This window comes from Chinchilla lanigera, unplaced genomic scaffold (genome assembly GCF_000276665.1).
Source record: "Chinchilla lanigera isolate Chin_1 unplaced genomic scaffold, ChiLan1.0 scaffold00050, whole genome shotgun sequence".
Lineage (NCBI taxonomy): Eukaryota > Metazoa > Chordata > Mammalia > Rodentia > Chinchillidae > Chinchilla > Chinchilla lanigera.
The window spans coordinates 11,753,385-11,768,021 of NW_004955451.1; the positions used below are offsets into that span (position 1 = coordinate 11,753,385).

The window sequence follows — 14,637 nt, forward strand, 5'->3', positions numbered from 1 at the left end:
CCGGGTGGCCGAGGGCACCGGGCGGGGCCCCGGGCCTGCCAGCCCCAGCCTGACCGCAGCCCGAGAGCGACGCTCCAAATAGCCGCGGTTTGCAGCCGGTACCCTGCCCGCTCCCGGCCTTCCGGGCTTTGGGGTTTTCTCTCTCTTCCCGCCGCCCTGCGCCCCCAGCCGAGGCCTCGCGCGTTCCCACTGCGCGCCCCCCACGTCCGGGTGGCTCCTGCGCCGTGCGGCGGGGCTCTACTGGTTGTGGCGGTTAGGATCCATGGAGCGCGGGATCTAAGCCGGGCACTTTACCAGCAGGACTCTGAGCCATGTGCGGGCAGCTCCAAGTTGCTGAAGGAAAAACTGAGGCTCAGATACCCCTTGGGGCAAAGATCACCCATTTGCACCTGGCAGATGCAAGTCCTCCAGGTCCAAAGGCTTGTGCTGCGTTTGCCTCCAGGGCTGTGGGCCCCAGGTCTGCTGATTCTTAGTATAACCTAAAATAAGCCCCCCTGCCTCCGTTTCCACATGTGTAAAATGAATAGGATGAAAGACAAAACTTTTGTGCAAGGAAAAACTTAACAGTGGAAAACCCAAAATTGCACATGAGACATAAATTAGGTGCCCAGCCCTTAGGAGAGTTGAGTAAGAGCTGGTGTGATGGCCTCCCTCATGTGCCCAGAGGAACCCTCAGGCCAGTGCCAGCTCTGGAAATTAGGCTGAGCCAGGCAATCCGCATTTTATGCAAATACTGGGGTTCTGAAGCCCTTGGGTTTGGGACCCGCTAGCAATTGGAAGGGGACCACCTCCCAGTGCTCCACACTCTCTTCTTTCGTTCTGTCTTGATGGGCCTGGACTCAGTTGGACCTACTATGTGCCTGGCACACATCTCTCATAGCCCCCTTCAGAAAGCTCATGGCCCCATCAACCACCTTGTGGCTGACTAGCAGCACCGCCCCAGCCCAGCACCTTCTCCAGAGGTATGGCCTCATGCCAGGCTGTGTCAGTAATCAAAATGAGTCCTGCAGTTCCAGTGCTCCCCCTAGGAGCCACCCTTGTGCAGTACACAACCTGTACAACTCCGAGCAACCACAAGAGCTACAAGTGGGAGGTTGTGGGAAAGGGTCCAGTTAATTCTTGCTGGAGACAGAAGCAGAGACAGAAAACTCTTAACAAAGAGGTAAACAGTAAGTGGGATCAAACTTTCCAGGCACTGAGGTGTACACCATATGATCCCAGCTACTCAGGAGGCTGAGGCAGGAGGATCACAATTTTGAGGTCAGCCTGGCAACATAGTGAGACGTTGAGTCAGAATTTTAAAGGGCTGCGGATGTAGCTCAGTAGATCGTTTGCCTACCATGTGGAGGGCCCTGGGTTCCATCCCCAGTGCTGCTGGAGCGGGGAGTGAGCTGGGTAGAAAGGGAGGTCCCAGCAGGGGCAAGTCCTATGCTGGGAGGAGGTAGAGGAGGACTGGGAAGGAGGGCATGCCTTGCCTTCTCCCCCTCTGTGCTGGCACTGCCAGCCAGACATGGACTGGGAGCTGCTGTCAGACAGGAGCGGGGTCCTAGTCATCTTCCATGACCCGGTGTGAGTGATGGTAACTAAGAATAGTTAAGGGCATTAAATATTTACTGTTACACCCCATGCTAAGTGCTCCGCACACATTAGCTCAGCCCCTCCTCACACTCTGCACCCCCTGCTATTATCCATCCTGCTTTGCAGATGGCGGTTCCGCGGTTTAGAGAGGTTAAGTAATGTGCCGAAGGTCACAGCTGCTCAGTGATGGGACTAGAACTGGAACTCAGATGTCTGACTGCAGAGCCCTGAAGGACAGACTCTTGCTAAGTTGCCCAGGCTAGGCTCCAACTTGGGATCGTCTTGCCTCAGCCTCCCAAAGTGCTGGGGTTGCAGGCATGTGCCACCATGCCTTGGGCTGGACCTCACTTTTTGTGTGTTGGGGGACCTGCTGAAGGGGGAAACACTGAGGAAGAGGGGCTCAGCGGCTGGAAGGGGCGGCAAATGAGGGGAGGCGAGCTAAGTTCTGGGAAGAGGCGTCCAAACTGAGAAAGCATGGGTGGGGGGCGGTTTGCAGCCTGCATGCTGCCCGTTGTGCACCTGCAGAGGGAGGAAGCCAGGGAGCGCAGCCAAGGGCCAGGCGGTGTTGCATCAGAGGGCTAAGCTGTGGGATCAAATGTTGGGGGTGGCAGGGGGGCTCCTGCTGCCATTGGCCTTTCCAGCCGGGGAAGGGAGGGGGTCACCGGAAATGGCCCCAGGTCAGATAAGCTGAGAGAAGGAAGCAGAATAGCTGGAAAGACCAGGGATCACCTCCCACACTTACTCCAGCAGCTGACGGGCGACAGAGCCGCTGCAAGTGGCATCCCCAGGCCTAGAGGGCGTCCCAAGGATCCCCAGACCCAGCAGCGCACCCACCATGCTGCCCTGCCTGGCCCTGCTTCTCTTGGCGGGGCTGTCCAAGGGCGCCACGGCAGGCCACAGCGGAGAGGAACTGGTACCCAGCCCTAAAGCTCGGCCCTGGGTGACCGTGACCCTGGAGGTACCTTTGAGGGGAGGCTCTGAGCAGGGTGGGCAGTGACCCATGGGGGAGGGTGGAGATCCCTTCTGGCACCAGAGGGGCCAGTTGCGCACTGCAGGGCAGGTGGGCTGACCTCTGTGGGCAGGTTCAAGGCCATGAGCCTCGGGCTGGCGGACCACTGAAGGGACTCACGGCTTGTTCACATGGGAGTAATAGTTGTGCCTGTGTGTGCACATGTATCTGTGTGTGTGCATGTGTGTATGTCAAAGAAGCACTTATTTAACACATTACTGGTAGCCTGAGTTCAGTAATGTATGGAAACAGTGTACCATTTTGTTGGGCATGGTGGCACACGCCTGTCATCCCATCGCTCAGGAGGTTGAGGTAGGAAGATCATAGTGAGTTCAAGGCCAGCCTGGGCTACATAGTTCAAGGCCAGACTGAACTACATAGCAAGACTCTGTCTCAAAAAAAAAAAAAACAACCACATATTATATTCCTGATACTTTCCTAAACTCATTGAACCCTTCTATCAACATCATGGGCAAGTACTGTTACTTCTTTGTTTCACAGATAAGGAAACCAAGACACAGAGAGATCAATTAGTTTGCCCAAGATTGTGTAGCTCCTTTTATAAAAGGGCAGCTATGTATCTTGTCCAAGGTGTGATTTTGGGTATAGTGCATCTGAGATCATCCACAATTTCCTTTCAAGAGGATCAACTCTTTTGTCTCATATGTCTGTAAAAATTCTTTCCTGACAAGTCCTGGTTTGACAGTGTTCTCTTCTAAACTTCCTAGGTTCTTGGGGCCGGAGATATAGTTCAGCAGCACAAGCGCCTGCCTGGCAAGCGCAAGGTCCTGAGTTTGATTCTCGGTACCAAAAAAAAAAAAAACCTTCCTGGGTGCTAAACGTTGGAGACCAGCATCTGTACCGACCTTATCCCGACCCCAAGTCTGAGCAGATCCTATGGAGAGGCAAAGACCCTGACCTGGAGCTGCCCTTGGGGCTAGAGAGTGGTCACCGCCAGTGAGGGAGACGGCGCTTGGGGAAGCTTGCAGGAGGGTGTGCCAGGGCCAGCCCTCCACATCCTTCCCAGCACGCTGAGGACACTGCAGCTGTCCTCGGCCTGGGGTCCTGGGCCACAGTGAGGTCCCCAGAGCCACAGGAAGAGCCATGTCAGGAACAGCTGTGCAGGGTGGGCTCCTTTCTGGTTTGACAGTGAGTGTGGGCAGAGGGGAGAAGACAGCAGGCCTTGCAAAGTGGGGCTCAAGTCTCAGCTGCTCTCCTGACTCCTGCTGCTCTCGGGACCTCAGTCTTGCTGCCCGCACAATGGAGCAGAACAGTCACTCTCAAGCTCTCTCTCAGGTTGGTGCATTTTGTGGCATCAACATTGAGCATCGGGGCTCCTGGAATGCAGTGGCCCGTGGGTGGGGTCACTTCTGGGATGCTGTAGTCTCCCCTTAGCTTCCAGGGCTCCACTGCCGTCTTCTCTGAAACTGGGGGTTCAGGTCAACACAGATCTGGAGGGTTTTCTAGTACCCCTCGGTCCTCAGCAGAATGCTGGTGAGAGGGAGAAGGGTCAGCCCTCCTTAATTTATAAAAGGCCGCTCTTTCCAACTCCCATCTGAAGCTGCCTTTTACCCAGGCAAAGTGGTTTTCCTGAGCTTTTCAGAAATGGGTCCAAATCTCCAAAGAGTCTTCTCAGGTTTCTGGCCAGGCTGGGCGACTCCAGCCTCAGACAGACGCCCCAGCCACTGACATCCAGGGAGGAGACAGATTGGAAGTGACTGGATTCGTCCAGGGCTTGGAAAACAGCCCCTCCGGATCCTGAAAGTGGGAACAAGACACGCTGTGGAAGGCACACGGGTTTCCGTGACCCCCAACCGGGTCCCCGTTGGTCCCTGGGCTGGAGGATGGAGGATGGAGCCCCTCACCAGCCCAGCGCCCCGCCTCCAGGCAGGCCTACTTCCAGAGCGTTGGACAAAGGAGCCCCTCTTCCGTGGAGGCTGGGGTGAGGTCATAGGTCACTCAGGACGGAGAACTTCAATCCGTAGCCCTGTTCAGGACATTTTTCCCTTCATGGTAGGGATTAAGATGGCTGTGGTCCACCCCTGAGGTACAGGCTCAAGGAGGGCAGTGCCTGGAGCACAGAGCAGAGCCCAGGGAGGGGGCGTGGGCGAAAAGCAAATACCTGCCAGTTCACACGTGGCCTCCATCCAAGTGGGTGACACTTCCCAGGACGGGGCAGAACCTGTGTCGGGAAGTCAGACTTGTGAATCGTGGCTCACTCACCTTCTGTATCACTGTCTGTCCATTGAGGGGGCAAGCAGGCGGGGGCGTCGCTCCCTACTCTAAGGGTGGCCATGGAGACTGAGTGAGGTGATGACTGCAGGATCTGAGAGCCCAGCCTTTGCGTCGAGGGCCTGGGGTCCAGTTCTGGCTCCACCCCTCCCTTCCTGGCTGGAGAACTTCAGACACACTGCGGAATCTCTCTGTACCCGTTTCCCTCTGTAAAGTGGTAACAGTAAGAGCACCAGGTACTGTGTGTGCCAGCAACATAGTAGGGGAGTTGTTGGCTATTAATTATAATGCACAATGTGGTGTAACACACGCAGAAGAAGACCAGGTATGGTGACACCCACCTGTAACCCCAGCGCTCAGGGAAGCTGAGGCAGAAGGATCGCTGTAAGTTCCAGGCCAGCCTGGGCTACATAGTGAGTTAAGGCCAGCCTGAACTGCATAGGAAGACCCTGTCTCAAAAAACCAAAATAGGGGCTGGGGATTTAGCTCAGCGGCAAAGCGCCTGCTTGGCAAGTGCAAGGTTGTGAGTTCGGTTCCCGGTACCGGGGAAAAACCAAAAAACCAAAAAAAAAAAAAAAAAAACAAAATAAAAGAAAGAAAATATTCAGGAGAGGCGAACACCAGCACAGAGCAAGCATCCGATGACTGAATGGTTGCTGAGTTGTTAGGGCTCCTGGTTCCCTCCTGCCTCCGTGTCAATCTCCCCCATATTCTTCTGCTAACTCTGTCTCTCCAGGTCGCCGTCCCCAGCATTCAGCTCCAGCTGCAGGAGGCCAAGCGGTTCTTCGGGCTGATGGGGAAGCGGGTGGGAGGTGAGTGACAGCGGTGGGCGGGGCCCCAGAACGGGTGGCTCTGAGCAGGGTCTGCACCACCCAGCGGGGGCCCAGGGCCGACCAGCTGCTCTGGTCCCTTCTGGCAGGGCCCACGTAGGAGATGGGCGGGGGTGGACTTGCCGTGGCAAATGTCCTGCAGGATACAGGGGGCGTGTCCATAATGATGACAGGGGACAGGTGTAAGCAGGGGCTGTCCCCAGTGGACAAGAAGTACGGTCACCCTAAGGGTAGGGCCCAACACTTTGCACCCCGGCTGGTGCCCTTGCCTTCCACATCTGGATGGCTTTGAGGCCAGCATCTCGATGGAAATAGTCTGAACAGAGGACTGTTTTCCCTCAGCGTACCATCAATATTCTTTTATATTTTTCAGTACTGGGTTTTGAACCTAGAGCCTTTGCACTGAGCTACATCCCCAGCCCTTTTTATTTATCTACCGTTTATTTTTTGAGACTGGATCTTTTTAACTTGCCCAGGCGATGCTCCTCCCTCAGCATCCTGAGTGCGGGGATTGCAGGTGTGCACTGTCAGGTTCAGCTTAGTATTTGGTTTTTCTAAGTGGTCCTGCTCAGTGCTGGTGAGGGTGTGGAAAAACAACATTCGCTGTTCATATCCCTCAAAGTCAGAAGCATACATGACTGACCAACCGTCTCACAGGAGGGAATCTATCGGGGGATGTGCTGTTGCTGTGTAAGCTCTGAGATATTTGCACAAGAGTAATCATCATCCAAGTGTTTGTAACAGGAAGACTTGGAAATAATATAAAAACCATCGCAGGGGAAAGATCAAAATATATTAGGCTCACCTATAACTTTTGTGGACATTAAAAAAATATGAGTCGGGCCATGCACAGTGGTTCAGATCTGTAAATCCTAGCTACTCAGGAGGCTGAGGCAGGAGGATCATGAGTATGATGGCAGCCTGGGCCACTTAGCAAGACCTTGCCTAAAAATGCAGTTTTTAAAAAGGGACAGGATGTAGCTCAGCAAAGTGCTTGCCTAGCATATAGGAGGCCCTGGGTTCTGTCCTTAGTACTGGGCAGGTGGGGAGGCAGACCTGTGGGAAGGGCTCCAAGATACATGCCTGCCAGATGTGGTAGCCCACATCTGTAATCCCAGCACTCAGGAGGCTGAGGCAGGAAGATCCCCATGAGTTCAAGGCCAGCCTGAATGACATATTGAAACCCTGTCTCAATAAACAAAAACAAAATATATGGTTAAACTGAGCAAGTTGGGGCTGGGGATTTAGCTCAGCAGCACAGCGCCTGCCTGGCAAGCACGAGGCCGTGAGTTTGATTCCCGGTACCAGAAAAAAAACAGAACTGAGCAAGTAAGTTACAGAGCAGTGTTCATCACAGGAGCCTACTTGCTTTTTAAAAATTACATATTACACATACATGCATATGTAAGTGCAGAGGAAAAGTTCCAGAAGAATAAACATCAAACTTAAACAGTGGTTCTGTCTAGGACAGGAAGTGGTGATGAGAGGAGTAGGTGAAGAGGGACTTTAATTTTTAGTGCAAGCCTTTACGTTGTTTGACTTTTTAAAATGGATTCAAGGAGTGCTTTTGTGAGAGCAAATGCAGATAAAAATAGGGAAAACCAATGTGCAGCCAAACACGTCGGGCAGTGGTTTTCTCCACTACAATAAACCTGCTCCTGGGCCACGTTAGAGACCTCTTCCAAATCCAGCAGCCCAGAGGAGCAGGGGCGGGAGCACAGGCGAGATTTCCTGAGCCCCGCCACGGTGCTCGCACGTGCAAGGTCCCCTCATCGCCAGCTTCAGCGGAGACTAGTTACTCAGGTCACGAAGGACGCCCACCCAGCCAGTGCCAGGCACAATGGCGTCATCTGTGCACCCCGTGCTGTACCCTGACTCCTGCCAGGCGCATGCCTGCTGCCACCTGAGGACAGCAGGGGAGGCTGCAGCTCAGGAAGACCTCACCTCGCCAAGCCCCCCGGAAGTGCCGCAGCCCTCATTTCCCCTCCTTCCCTTAGGTGTCCCTCGGATCTGGCCAGGGCTGGCAGGTAGGCGTGGCCACCCCTGCATGCTCCCTGGGGAGGGGGAGGGTGGCAGGGACGCCAGGCTGGCATTTTGGAGCCGAGGGCGGGCCGATGTGGCTTGGCCCCGTGCCTGCGCCTCCAAGCTTTGGGGTTGCTTCCTGGAGGGTGGTCTGCACATGCCTGGGGCACGCTTGGGGTGCAGGAGGAGACAGGGCTGAGTCTAGTTCTGCCAAAACTTCAAAATGACCTTGAGTATGAAGCCTGGAGTGGGGGAAATGAGTCCACTACCAAAGACAAGAGTGCTTGGAGCTCAGTCCCCAGCACAGAGGGAGGATCTGGAAAGTGCAAAGCTGAGTGGCAGTGACCTGGCAAAAATCCTTGAGCAGAAAGGGGAAAATAAAGCCAAAGGAAATAACCAAACTATACTGAGCACCACGTGCTCTTGGGACCACGTCCAACCCCCTCAAACACAAGGTATTGTAGAAGGCGCAGCGGAGGATCAGTGGATAAACAACCCAGCCCGGGCGGTGCTGAGCAAGTACTGCATTTGCAAAGCCCAGCCGTGGGCCTGGCCTGCCTCTCCCTTGTTACCCTCTGCTGCTTCTCTTCTCCACCTCTCCTCTGTTCCTTGCCAGGGCATCAGCTGGGAGAAGCGGAACAAGGCCTCCTGGGCAGGGGAGGACTCTCGACGGAAGGTAGGCCAGAGCTGCTCGTGGGCAGTTTGGGCAACACGGGAAAGCGAACAGACAGAAAAGATGCCCAGAAGCCCTTGCATGGAGGCCTCATGCGGAGGGCAGCCTGGGTACAGGGAGCGGCCTCTGATGACCCACAACTAAAACAGCCATAGCCCTAAAGCTGTGCCCTCCACAGCCCTAGCCCACCTGGGCACACTGCCCATCCCCAGAGCCAGCTGGGCACACAGAGAATGCCAGATCCTGGAGCTTCCATGTTCCCTGGCTGTCTTCAAAGTCCTACGCACTGATCCTTAAGGGCTCAGGCCTGTAGTACTAAGGGATTCTCTGCTGTCACCCTCTGTCATTGAGTACGGGCCCCCAGGGTGAGTGCTACCCTACGCAGTTAACAGCTATACCGTAGAGCTGGTAGACCTGGCTCACACTCCAGCGGGATCCCAGGGGCCAGGTGGGAGTGTGGGGTAGTGAATCAGGCTGGGGATGGGTCCCAGCTTCTGCGAACCACCAAGACGAAGGCCAGCCGGTGTCCCAGTGTCAGAGACAGCAGTCAGGGCTGGTGGCGGTGCTTGGTGTTAGAGGGCTCGCTTCACACGAGTGAGGCCCTGGCTTGGACCCCCAGCAGTGCAAACAAAACCGAAAAAGCATCAAACAAAACTGGTCAGTGTGAGCTCTGGGCTGCGTTCGCCAGTGCCTAACCTCGTCCCCCAAGCCATGGACATCTGCTCCTACCCCCCATTTCAGCATTGGTTCTTGGGACTAAAGATGGAAACAGCCTCTGTTCTTCCCTGAGATTTCCTCGAAGTGTTTGAGCCAATCCATCCAAAGGCCCCTGGAAGCCACCCCAACACCAAATAGAAATGAGCAGCCCTCTGTGCGTGGTGTGAAGGGCGGCTGTCCCTTTTCAGAGATGGGAAGCAAGCTGTCTGAAGTCACGCAGTGAGCGAGCAACAGACAGGGCTGTGTCTCCTTTCCTGGTCCATGGCACCTTCCATGTCCCCAGGAGCACCTTGGGGACTTCGGAATGCCTTTCTCTCTAGAGAGGAAAACTGGGGTCAGCTCCCTCTCTGGTCCGTGGCATTTATGGTAGTGAAGATATGCAGGTGAACCCATGGCTCACTGCACTATATACCTACAGACAGCAGGAACGTGAGTGGGAGCCGTCAGCGTGAAGGGTCCAGACAGAACTCCCCTAACTGCCAACCTCCTACAGCGCCCTCCCCAGGCACGGAGGATGAGGACCCAGGTTCAGAGTGAGAGGACCCACAGGACGCTTCCCAGAGAATGCCACCTCCTCTTCCGGAACATCACAGACCAGGCAGCAGGCCGACTCTACCCCGCGTCTCCTGTCCTCGACGCTGGCCCTCACTGCACTCAGTGAGTCTCTTCCAGGACTGGGCGTTGGGCAGTGGTGGTATACAGGTGTGCTGTGTCACTCTCTCCAGCTGGAGCAACCCTGCCCTCCCCTGAACTTCCGTCACAGCATCACTGGGCCAGCCTCGCATTCTGTACCCACATCCGGCACAGCTGGGGGCTAATAAATGAAAGACCAGTGAGTGGCTTCCCGTGCAGTTCAAGGCAGAGGGTGGGATGCCGGCAGGAGGGCTCTTCCAGAACTGTAAGACTACACAGCCCAGGGACTGTTCTCAGGTGGGGAAGAAAGCTTGGGACACAGGCAGAGTGGGGGAGAGACCACGGGGCAGGAGTTACTTCAGAGTGGAAGCTCCACTGCCGAGCCTGAAAGAAGACATCGTTTCGCTTGCATGGTCAGGACCGCACGTCTCTCCTGTGGAGAACTGGGCCCCAGGTAGTTCAGTTCCCCAGAACAAAGTGGCCCTGTAACTCTCTGGTTTGCCTTCAGGACAGGTTGTTGTCCCTGCAAAGAGCTCCACCTCCCATCAGTCTCTGACGGGCAGGCCTTTGTCCCTGTGCTGGTGCAGAGGCAGGTGGGACACGGAGGACTCTGGGATGCCTAGAAAGGCCGAATGAAACCATAGTGGAGGCCAAGGTAATGAAAGAGGCTGGGCCAGGGCTGAGCTGGATGCAGGGCTTGGTAGTAAAGAAGAGGCTCCAGTGACTAGACGTGTTTAGCCTCTCCACATGCCTCATGCCAAGGAGAAAATGTGTTCCTTTTTCTGAGCATGGGATTTTTTTTTTTACTTCCTGTTATTGGGGATTGAACCCAAGGCCCTTGCCTCAAGCTGAGCTACATCCCCAGCTCCTTTATTTGTTTTTGGAGACAAGGTCTTGCTAAATTGCTACATGGCTAAATTTTTTAAGCTGTGCCACCATACCTGGCTTGGGCATTTGACTCTTTATAAGGGACAGGGATGGAGGTCAGAGTAGGCTGTATTTAATTTAATTTACTTATTTAAGGGACTGGGGATTTAGCTCAGCGGCACAGCACCTGCCTGGCAAGTGCAAGGTCATGAGTTTGATTCCCAGTACCAACCCCCCCCAAAAAAATTAATTTACTTATTTAGCCTTTTTGAGACAGTATCACTATACAGTTCAGGTTGGCTTTGAGCTCACTTTGTAGCCCAGGCTAGTTTCGAGCTTGTAAGGATCCTCCTGCCTCAGCCACTCGAGTGCTGGGACTACAGGCATGCGCCACCATGCCTGGCTAATAGGCTGTATTTTAAAAAGAAAGGTGCATGCCTGTAATCCCAGCACTCAGAAACTGAGGCAAGAGGATTGCTGTTTGTTTGGGGCCAACCTATACTACATAGCAAGACCCTGTCTCCAAAGGAAAAAAAAAAGCCAAAACTAAATAAACAAATGGAGAGAAAAGCAAAGCACAGTGACGCATGTTTGTAATACTTCCAGCTATTTGGGAGGCTGATACACCAGAGGATCACGAGTTCAAAGCCAGCATCAGCAATTTAGCAAGACTCTTTCTCAAAAAAGGGCTGAAAGCCAGGTGTTATGACGCACTTCTGTAATGCCAGCACCCTGGAGGCTGAGGCAGGAGGACTGCCCGAGTTCAAGGCCAGCCTGAACTGCACAGCAAGATCCTGTCTCGAAAATAAAATCTCCTGGAGGCTGGAGATATAGCTCAGTGGCATAAGCACCTGCCTGGCAAGTGCAAGGTCGTGAGTTTGATCCCTGGTACAGCAGAAAAAAATAAAAATCTCCTAAAAAAAAAAGAGCTGAAGCTGTATGTGGTGACACACACCTATAATCCCAGCACTCTGGGAGGCTGAGAAAGGATTGCAAGGTCAAGCCCAGGCTGGGCAACTCAGTGACTTAGTAAGACCCTGTCTCAACACAAAAACAAAACAGGGCTGGAGATATAGCTCTGTGCAAATACCCTGGGTTTGATCCTGGGGGATGCAGCTAAGTGGCAGAACACTTGCTTAGCAGGCACAAGGCACAGGGCTCAATCCCCAGTACTGGGGGTAGGGGAAAAGGACATTGACCTAGGTAAGTACCAGAGCTCCTTCTTAGCGAACAGTCTATTCTCACACTTAGCATGCCCGAACACTGACATCTCATCTGCATCTCTTTGAATGGCGCCTGATATACTCAGCTGCCAAAGCATCGCCCACTCCTCACCCATACATCCCCTGGCAGCTCACCTCCAGTCCACCTCAAACTCATCCACCTTTGCCATCCTATCACCGCTAACAGAAGCCACCTTTACCCACTGCTCAGCAGGGTGGCCTCTCAACAGACTCCTTGCTGTCCATTACACTACCAGCCACCCACCCCGTCCTTCTTCCACTGTGACCTTTTTTTTTTGAGACAGGGTCTCACTATGTAGCCCGGGCTGGCCTCTCACTCAGTGATTTTCCTGCCTCAGCCTCTGGAGTGCAGGGATTACAGGCGGGGCCACACTGTGACCTTTACAACAGGAAACCGGATCATGTTCAGCCCTTTAGCCAGTTCACCGCTGTCCTAGGGTCAGGTCCCTCCCTTTTCCCTCCATGCTCACTACCAGTGTGAGTCACATACAGGCTTGCTGCCTGGGTCCAGGCACAGCCCCAATGTCTGCTATCTTGGGGAACTCACCTTTCAGGCCCCAGGATCAAGGCCCGTTTTAAGACTCAGTGTCCTAGCTCCCAAGCTCAACTAATTTCCTCCTGCTATGCTTACACAGTACTGTCCCTTCCCTTTATTGATCACTGTTAGAAATAGTACACTTCGCATCTGCTTCCTCCAGGAGATCGCCGGCCATTTGTGCACCACTGCACATCCTCTCCAGGGCCACCGCAAAGGCACTCATGAGTATTTACTGACTGAATATATGTTAAGCATTTGCAGGTGACAGTGAGCCACTTACCTGAAGTTACACAGGAAATAAGGGCCAGGCGCTGAACCTTGGTACTTCCAAGTCCCAGGAGTTATTACAAGGACGGTCCCAAAGGAACTGCTTTTTTTTTTGGTGCCAGGAATCGAACTCAGGCCCTTATGCTTGCCAGGCAGGTGCTGTACTGCTGAGCTACCTCCTTGGCCACGAACTGCTTTTTAGCTGCACCCATTTCCCAAAGTAAACGTACGAGCCCCCACATACCAGCCCAAGAGGCTCCTTCCTGTTGAAATCATTTTAGGAACTCTTACATCCTCTCTCCCTCTCGGAAAACCCCAATGCCCACTAGCTTACCGAAGGTTTTGAGAAGCCTGTAAGTCAAGAAACATTCCAGTACTTAACTTGGTGTTTTCCAAATTTATTTGACCACAGTACCCTTTTTGCTCATACTTTGGTATTTAATGGAACACACTTGGGGACAGCTGAGAGGCTTTCCCAGTAAACACAGAGGAGGGATGATGGGCTGATCCAACTGCAGGCAGAGGCGATGTGTAAGGGACTACGGAAGCTATGTGGGTTGAGTCAGCTTATGGAAAGGCTTGGAAGCCAGGATAAACACGAACCGAGTCGATGCGCACAGGGAGCCACATACTTTCTTGAGCAAGGAAGGACAGGCTGTCTTCACTCTTCCTGACCCACTTAGGGAGGTGGCTAAGGCTCCTAAGGTCAACCAGAGGCCTCAGAGCAATTTGACTAACAGCGGATAACGCTGCGTGGCCAACCTGGGGCTGAGCTGACTCTGAGTGTCACTTACATAGGGATGGCGCAAGCTGGTGTCCTCGGTGCACACCTTCTGGCGACAAGGCCAAACCTCACGCCAGCCCTTTCGTTTCCGTGCTGTCTATGGAATCGATCCAAAACATGGCTTAGAACAGCATGCCTCACGGTTCCATGGGTTGGTGGGTCTCAGCTAGATGTTTCGTTATCTTTCTGTGGCATCAGCAGGGGGCAGTGACAAGGCTGCGTTCACTGAGTTTCACCTTCTGGGACTGCCACCTCTAGGAAACCCAAGCGTGGGGTTTTGGTGTTCGCTGGAAGGGCTCAGCTCGCCTGCGCCACAGGCTTGCTCCTCACTCAGCAGTCTGCCTCAAGCTTCTGGTTTGGAACACGTCAGCTCAGTGCCAACAGCAAACCCTGGAAGCTACCAGAAATCACTTCCATAGCATTCCACCAGTCAAGATATGTCACAAGCCAGCCCCGCCTACAGAGAGGAGGAAAAGCGGACCAGTCATGGGAAGGAGCAGCTCAGCCACACAAGGATGGAGCAACTGTTGGCGGCCATCTTTGGAGATACCGCAGAAGAGACTTGGCGATCCCTTGGAATGGGAGCGCTGTTCTCAGAAACAGGAACGAAGACTGGCTTCTTGGAATGAACGTTGACTTACCAAGGATAAAGGCGTCTGTATCTCACAGAGAACACACAGGTAAACAAACCCCAGCCCTGCAATGGTGGCAACATGACCTGTATCCAATGGCATTGCATAAGAGGAAGAGGCACTGATGTACTGGCACTGGCGCATTTTTCACCACTGGGCGATCCTTTGTTTCCCTCTTAGTGACATTCACTGGCATGGTTGAAGATACCACAAGGGAAGGGAGCAATTACACTGCCCCCATCAGCAGGAAACGGTCTGCAAGGGGCAGCCATCCACGTTTGCGGCCCAAAGTGCTGGAGCGAAACCAGCTGAGGTCCAACTCTAGAATTCCATGATCCCAATGAACAGAACAGCAATGGCAGTTTCTCAGAAAGTCCTAGCACACATCACAGACCATTATTTAGCAAAGGGGTTTTGTGTTTCATTCTCACGACACGCAGACCTGTCCATTCCGTACACGTCCCGCTGAGGTCCATCGGGAGGAAGCTGACACTGAGCCACGGCAAGCCAGGCTTTGTCCGTTACCTCACCGCACGCCACGTGACTGGGTACCACCTCAGGGTCTTGGGATAAGCGGGAAGACAGGCACAAAGCATTCCTAGGGCTTTTCA

General features: G+C 53.9%; 1 protein-coding gene across 1 annotated transcript; it reads left to right on the forward strand.

The window, feature by feature from the left end:
• Window positions 1-2,260: 2,260 nt before the first annotated feature.
• Window positions 2,261-9,897, forward strand: Tac4 (tachykinin 4 (hemokinin)). Its single transcript, XM_005394188.2, has 5 exons — window positions 2,261-2,536; window positions 5,556-5,631; window positions 7,647-7,676; window positions 8,288-8,347; window positions 9,555-9,897. Exons 1-5 carry the CDS (start codon window positions 2,414-2,416, stop codon window positions 9,596-9,598), a joined length of 333 nt encoding a protein of 110 aa, XP_005394245.1. The 5' UTR covers window positions 2,261-2,413; the 3' UTR covers window positions 9,599-9,897.
• Window positions 9,898-14,637: the final 4,740 nt, after the last annotated feature.